The 7604-nt window shown below is 36.9% G+C and overlaps 2 protein-coding genes across 3 annotated transcripts; both read left to right on the top strand.

Moving 5' to 3' along the window:
- The first annotated feature begins 1697 nt into the window (after positions 1–1697).
- On the top strand, positions 1698–2244 carry LOC120203904. The gene is made up of 2 exons (XM_039204049.1): positions 1698–1970; positions 2077–2244. Exons 1-2 carry the CDS (start codon positions 1806–1808, stop codon positions 2242–2244), a joined length of 333 nt encoding a protein of 110 aa, XP_039059980.1. The 5' UTR covers positions 1698–1805.
- A 264-nt stretch (positions 2245–2508) lies between these two features.
- Positions 2509–6622, top strand: LOC120203916 (DDT domain-containing protein DDR4-like). Of its 2 annotated transcripts, XM_039204060.1 has the most exons (10): positions 2509–2593; positions 2698–2735; positions 2850–2931; positions 3154–3257; positions 3334–3493; positions 3571–3663; positions 3781–3901; positions 5435–5477; positions 5996–6122; positions 6483–6622. In XM_039204060.1, the coding sequence occupies exons 1-10, from the start codon at positions 2531–2533 to the stop codon at positions 6519–6521; spliced, it is 870 nt and encodes a 289-aa protein (XP_039059991.1). In that variant the 5' UTR covers positions 2509–2530; the 3' UTR covers positions 6522–6622. The 2 variants fall into 2 exon arrangements, with proteins under 2 accessions (XP_039059991.1, XP_039059990.1); XM_039204059.1 differs by lacking the exon at positions 6483–6622 and having other exon boundaries at positions 5996–6476.
- Positions 6623–7604: the final 982 nt, after the last annotated feature.

Below are 7604 nucleotides of genomic sequence, written 5' to 3'. Positions count from 1 at the left end.
GGACCTATTTGTTGGAAGTCTACTGTTCAATCTGTTGTGGCACTATCTACAACTGAAGCTGAGTACATGGCAGCGGCTGAAGCTGCAAAAGAAGCTTTATGGCTCACTAGTTTAATGAAGGAGTTGGGTGTTCAGCAAGGTGGAGTTCAGCTGCTCTACGACAATCAAAGTGCTATTCACTTAGCTAATAATCAGGTATATTGTGTTAGAACTAAGCACATTGATGTACGTTTTCACAAGATCAGAGAGTTGGTTGCATCTGGAGAGATTTTGTTTCAGAAGGTACACACTGATGAGAATGCCACTGATATGTTCACCAAGCCAGTTACGACAGACAAGTTCAAGCATTGCTTGGACTTGTTGAATGTTTCAAGTTGTTAAATAAGTAAGGTAACCCAACCCACATTGAATGTTTCCTAGGGGCAGGATATTCGCCAAGGTGGAGATTTGTAAGGTATGACTCATAATTTTGTAATTATGTACCAGAGTTTTCCATTATAAATAGAGATGTAACCTAAACCTATGAGAATTGAATAAAATTTTCTAGCGCCGCCTAGGCACCGAGGACGTAAGCACATTGCCGAACCTAGTTAAAATTCTTGTGTTCTTTCGTTTACTTTGCCCCATTTATCAACACCTAGCCACGACCCTGAGTCCAATATTCTTATCAGAAGGATTATATTTTATTTGTGCAAGCAGTGGGCTATCTCGATACACTTCAGACAATGCGAGTCTAATATGCTTATCAGAAGGATCATATTCTATTTGTGCAAGCAGTGGGCTATCTCGATACACTTCAGACACCGCGAGTTCAATATACTTGCCGACCATATGACTAAACCATTACCCGCCATATGACTAAACCATTACCCACTAATGGAAGCTCAACGTATCCTGCTTTCTGATCAAACTTCCCAGGGGAGAAGACCTTCTCACTGCTAATGCAGTTTTGTTCTTTGTAACAAAAAAAAATACAATTATGAGCTCATTGGATAAGACTATAGGGAGTTGCTTTGGAACCCATAGATTATTAAAATTTATAAAATGGTCACTCAACTATTTATTATGTTTCAAACTCATCATTTCCGTTAAAAATCAAACGATTGTCTGAGTTTGACGTTAACATGTTAACTGAGATATGATAGTCATTTGAAATTATGATATCAAATTTTATCAGATCTCAATCGGCAGATTAACGTATAACTTATATTGCCGTCAAAATTTTAACGGAAAATGACGAGTTTGAAACATAATGAATAGTCAAGTGACCATTTTATAACTTTTAATAGTCGAAGGACTTAACAAAATAACTTCCTCTAATCGATAATCATTTTATAACTTTTAATAATCAAGATATTCAATAAAATATTATCATATATTCAAATGACTATCCAGCTCAGTTGGTAGAGCACAAGGTTCTTAACTTTGAAGTCGTGGGATCGAGTGTCACGGAAGGCATTTCATAATTCGGAGGTCTTCTACGAAAACTACTCTCAACCTGATGTTGGGACAGCCTACTATCTTACTCCATCCTATGGAACAAGGGACAGCCAAACCAAAGATGATGCAAAGGTAAAATCCTGAAATTTGACAGTCCCAATAAAAATTAACCCTAAAAGTTCCTAACGTGCCATCAGATTCACTGTTGAGAGGTTATTAATATTTCATTTAGGCGGGAAAAATTCTTACTTTTCCCCTCCCGCTCCCTTCTCTTTCAATACCCTCGACAAACCTCACACGCTCTTTCGAACGGCCCTTTTCTTGTTTTATTCTGTGAATCTTTCATCTTTGTTCCCTCTCTAGATATGGTCGTTGGTCGAGGAAAGCCCACTCTCGGAGAAGAGGTGCCGGTGGAAGGCAAGGGGTCCCGAAATGACTCGGTCTTCATTTTGGACGATTCATCTATCGAGTCGGAGGTCGCCAAGCTACGTGGTAGATGGGAACTCGCCTCGGTTCTCAACTTCCTTATTGTAAGAGCCATTTTTTTCTTTTTGTTTCGGAACACAGCGTTTAACTGTTGATCATGATGTGAGAGAACAGAGATTAGTGTTTGTAATTGATCGTCCGTTTCGACAGGTTTTTGAGCCTGTGATAGGGAGTGATTTGAAGTTAACGGCGGAAGAGATCGAGTTAGGGCTGATTAAGCCTAATGCTTCAATTGCTGCACTTCATATCAGACTTTTGATGGTTCTGTTATTCCTCTTAGCATTTGGAATTTCTTTTATTAATAAGTGCCGTTGTTGAATCTTTTATTATGGTTTTCCCAAAATTCCATTTCGTAGTATGGATATTGCTTATAGTTGCATTGAGTTGACCCTGTAAATAAACATTTTACACTATTGGCATTAGAAACCACCTTTACTTATGTAATGTATTTGCTCTTTGTTGGATTGTGAAGCTATTGCTCTATGATTTGTGATTCTTTCCTATATAAAAGTTTTCATGTTTGAGGTTTCCTTTTTTCTTTACTATGTATTAAATTAAAATGTTTGTTGGCACATGGCAGGGGACGCCCCCTTTGAGTAAATTGATGAAGGTCTCTGATGGATGGATGACTGCACTTTGCAAAAAACTTACAATGTGGTGGCCATGGGTGAGGCAAAACTTTTCTACTAGATATGCCAACTTTATAGTAGTCTGCATGAGCATGACTTGATAAGTTCTTAAGCTCGTTCGTTTTGTTGCCCATTACTGCAGGTTGCTGAAGGAGAGATTCCGTTCACTGCTCGCAATGGGTATTAATGATAATCTTCTGTTTGTTTTAATAGCTAAATCCACAGTTCCACACTTAATCCTCAATAGTAGATGATCATGCCTTGAATGAGCTGTCTTGATTTGTTGTTTTATAGAGAGGAGATATCTAAATACAAAGAGCTTGATCCAACAAGGCGCTTGCTTCTCTTAAAAGCACTTTGTGAAATTCGAGCAGATGTAATTTATCATCCTTTTGAATTCCTTGTTGTTTTTATTGAACTAGTAATCGCCTCTCTATCCATCATTATGTTCATCCATGCCATGTTTGGAATGGTTTCTTTATATCATCCCACAAGTCCAATTTTTAATTCAGTAAACGAAAAATTTGAGATGAATGTGATGTGGTAATTCTATGACATTTTTTTTAACTTCTGTTTTATGGGTCCTATTATTCTACAGCAAAACGATGCAGTTTCATACATTAATGATGCTATGAAAAGTAACAAAGAAACTTCTTGCTTCCGAAAAGAGAAGATAGGGGCGAACGGGAATGTTTCATACTGGTAACTTTTGACTGTGTTATGGATTCTGTAAAATCAGTTGTATGATTCTTGTTGATGAGTTCTCTTTTGTTTGTAGGTATGATGGAAGTACAATCTTTGGGTATAGATTGTACAGGGAAGTTAAAAAGACGGAGCCTCAATCAAAAGCCAAGGGGAAAGCACGTTTAACCTTGCCAGCTGTCTGTTCTCACTGGGAAACCCTTGCATTGGATTTCAAGGAATTCCGTGGAGTTGTTGTAAGTTCACAATATTTGTTTGTTCTTTCGACATGAAAATGATATGTAATGTTTTCCTTTCTTGCTGTAAACGGCAGGGTACTCTATTGGCTAGCAAGATTGCAGCGGAAGTTGCTATTGGCAAGACTATCAATAATGATGTCATTCCTGTTGTGGAGAAATTTGAAAAGGTAAGTTTGAGAGGTCTTTTTTTATCCTCAAGTAAATCTGGTGTATCACACTGTTCTTGTGTTTCTGTTTTATTTGGTGTATCTGTTAGTAAATCTGTTCAATATTGTGTGATATAGAAGAAAGAAAGGGCACTGAACCGGAAGAAAAGGCAAGAGATGCTCCTGAGTAGCTTTAGAAGTTCTTGTGCTGGTATGACTCGCACATGTCGCAGTCGTAGGCCTGTCAGTTACACTTTTGGTATGACGGAAACTTGTTTCCTGCAATTGTTCCAATCCAATGATCTGTCATATATTATTGATGAATTTAATCTTTTAGCTATAAACATGTGTAAATTGCTATATATTTATATCATTAGCTTAACTGAATTATGATATGCACACTAGAAAGGTCAAGTTAATAACTAAACTTATATTTTGGGTGATTGGGAATGATGAAACTTACATGAGTTATTTTCCTTTTGGCCATCTTTTTAAATGGGTTTAGCTATAGTTAAGTATAATTTACGTTCTACTTTTTAAAAGAAAAAATAAAGGTTCTTTCCTTCATTTGGTAGGGTGGGAATAGGAGGGAAGGAAACCGAGTGGATTTGCACCTTTCCTTCCCTCCAAATCCAATCCTTCCAACTGTGGGATGAAAACACACTTTCCAACTTAATTTAACAATTTTGTTTACAACTTCTTACTTTTCTTTTCCTTCTATATTTCAGCCATACAATCCCAACAGGACGAAGAAAATATATCTTTCCATCCTCTCCTTTTTTTCCACCTTTTCCATTCCCCCTCCATTTTTTTTGATAAGATTTGAAGGCCTCATTAAAAACCTCCTTCTTGATTAATGGAGCTTTTATGGAAGCTTTTTAATCAGCGGAAGGAGGAAAAGAGTGCCTTAGAAACTTCATTAAAGAAAATAAGAATTACACCCCAACAAAAGATAAGACAAATGTCCCTTACAAAGAGCAACAACCCCCTTCCGAACAATACTCAGAAACCCAATCGAACCACGCTTTTAACATAAAATTCAGCCTATATCAGCCTTAGCTAAAGCATCAGCATCCATATTTGCTGTCCTTGCAACCCATCTAACAACCCCCCCAAAAAATCTAAGTTTAACAAATATATCTCTAACAATAGAAGCATACACGACTGGACAAGAATCAACATTGTTAATCCAGTCTATTGCTACCCTGCTATCACTCTCAACTATCAGTCGATCTTTAACCATCCCTTGGATAGATGCAAAGTAAGAAAAACCCCTTAGAATAGCTTTAAGTTCCATCAATGTTGGAGGTCCTGAACCCGCAGAGTCCTGAAAAGATCCTAGTATAGCACCTGAATGATCCCTTAAAATACCTCCAAGACCACTTCTCTTCCAATCACCACTAGTGGCAGCATCCACATTCAGTTTTATGAAGCCCATGGGAGGAGGTAACCAAGGGATAATAGAAGACTTCAGAAAATTGTAGGATGAATAAGAATCCCCTATTGAAGGGTCAGAAATTAAGGCATCCTTAGGAATAGAAATATCCTTGTGCTTAGCTAGGAACCAAGTAGCAAGCCTAACTTTTGCTAAGAAGAATAGTTCTGTCTGATCAAGCTTCCCCCTCCATTTTCCTTCTGATCAAACATAGGGTAAAGCTTAGGCTGGTCAGTTGGGTGTAGCTGAATCTTACTATTGTACTTATTTTATTGTGCTTTAGTCTAAGGTAAACTGTAACATTTGTTTTAATCAAAAGCACAAAGATCAACTTATGATGGGTTTATAATCATGCAGATGAATATGATCGTGCTATCGACGAGGCTATAGAAATAACAAAGTAAGACTTGTTTAATCTAATTACATTGGTTGTGTATCTTCATCTTCTTAGTTATTTTCACTGATTTAATCATATATTCTTCTATTACATGTAAAAAATGCATAGGTCTTTCTGTTTGGGTTTCTAAGTAATAGTAGGATCTCTAAATAAAACTGAATTATTTATTTATTTCGTTATGAGAACTGTTAAACTGATGGTTACTGCGCATGTCTGCTGCCCCTTTCTGGCTTTTGTGATAGCTGCCTCATATATACTTGTTTTTGTATTGTTGTGTCCTGGTTCAATGAAATTGCTATAAAAACCCCCAATGAATATTATTTACTAGAAAACCTTTTGTTTTAAAATTTGCTCTGAGACAAGAGGTTAACACCAAAGAGTGGTTTCTACTTGAACTGAAATGACCTTTAGGAATATCCTTCAGAAGGGAGGTTACAGTTACAGTAAACAACCGATTTGGTCTAATTCTTTTTCTTGGATGACTTAACCATTTATTGGTTGCGACTTCAATCTCGATACAGGAGAAGGAAGACAATTGAGGAGCAAAGCCAGGGGCAGAAGCTTCCAAGACAAACTTTTGGCTCCAATGGAGGTTCAGATGTGGAGGGCTCTGTCTCAAAGGACAGTTCAGACGGGAAAGCAAACTCCATGGGTAGTAACACCGAAGATGACAAGCTAGAAAAAGCTGGTGATAATGGTAATGAGAAAGAGGATGATGATGATTATAGTAGCGAAACAGACGGTGATGACAACAATAGTAGCAACTTGGAAAGTTCTGCAGATGAAAATGAAAATTTGAACAATGACAACCATAAGAAACACATGTCGATGGGATCACGGCGGAGTAAAAGATTGGCTGTAGTTGATATCCATCCTGCTGTAAGAAGTGGAAATTTTGGCACAAAATATAGGTTGAGGCAAAGGCCAGTTGTCAACTCTGCCCTTGAAGTTATTGTGCCTGATTCAGAGGATGATACCTCGTCAGATGATACAATGTAAGCAATGGGATATCTGGTTCTAAAAGCTTGCCTAGAGATGCTGTTCTAGGGTTATTAGAAACTGATAGCTAAAGTTTGAGAATGAACCAAGTCAGCGGACAATGCACAGATTGCTGAAAGCTTTTGTTCTTCAAACTATTTCTGTAGTAACCTGGAAAATTTTGTAAAGTGGCAAGCATTGTCCGTATTGGTTTTTGGATGTAATTTATGAGAGGCAATATGGTTCTTTTATAACCTAATTCTAACATCACCACCGTGGACCATAGTTTGATCGAGAAAAACTAGTACTAAGTTTTCTTCCTATGTACCATAAGCAGTTGGTTGTCTCTCTGTATCTTCTCTCATGCTTGTTGATTATCATCCCTAATTCTGACTAAAGATTCCTGTGGTAAATGTTTTTGCTTGTTTTCAGTGTTTTTGAGTTAATAATAAGGGTAAAGTACACTAAGTACTTAAATTATCAATTTTAGTACTTAACGTTAAATTTTAAACGAGATGTTAAAATGAAATAAAAATTAAACTTTTATGATTTTGAAAAAATTGAAAGTTTAGGTACTAAAATAGATTAAAATTGTTGTACTAAATGCATAATTTAACCTAATAATTATAATGCTTAGATTTTTAATCTATAACAGAGGTCAGGATGGCCGCGTGGTCCAAGGCCCCAGACTCAAGTTCTGGTCTTCGGAAGAGGGCGTGGGTTCAAATCCAACTTCTGACAATGTTTGTGCAAAATATGATTAGTAGTCCAAAAAAACATACTTTTATTATTAATAGTTGTTAAAAATCAAACAACTTCCAAATGTCAATTCACATCTAAGCAAATGTGCACACTCTCAACTGACCCAGATGTCATCATTTCACATCAAAAGAGAAGCTACCAATCGTAGCCAATGGCTAACCAAATTGTCATGTCTCCTCTCTCTCTCTCTTCTCTATTCACATATTCAAAGTCCTGTTGATTATTTTGTACACGTTAGGCATTATATTTTCAGCTCATCATTAAACATTCCGAATCTGATCATTTTTATTAACCATGGCCAAAGCAGGGGAGAACCTGAGGCTTTATAGTCCTCGAGTGGTGGTGGATTATTTTTATTAACAACGAGATTAGAGCCAAGAATGTAATAAC

The sequence above is a fragment of the Hibiscus syriacus genome, unplaced genomic scaffold, assembly GCF_006381635.1.
Source record: "Hibiscus syriacus cultivar Baekdansim isolate YM2019G1 unplaced genomic scaffold, ASM638163v2 tig00010505_pilon, whole genome shotgun sequence".
In the NCBI taxonomy this organism is placed as follows: Eukaryota; Viridiplantae; Streptophyta; class Magnoliopsida; order Malvales; family Malvaceae; genus Hibiscus; species Hibiscus syriacus.
The sequence above is the reverse complement of the archived record's forward strand: the minus strand, read 5'-3'. Positions and strand labels throughout refer to the sequence as shown.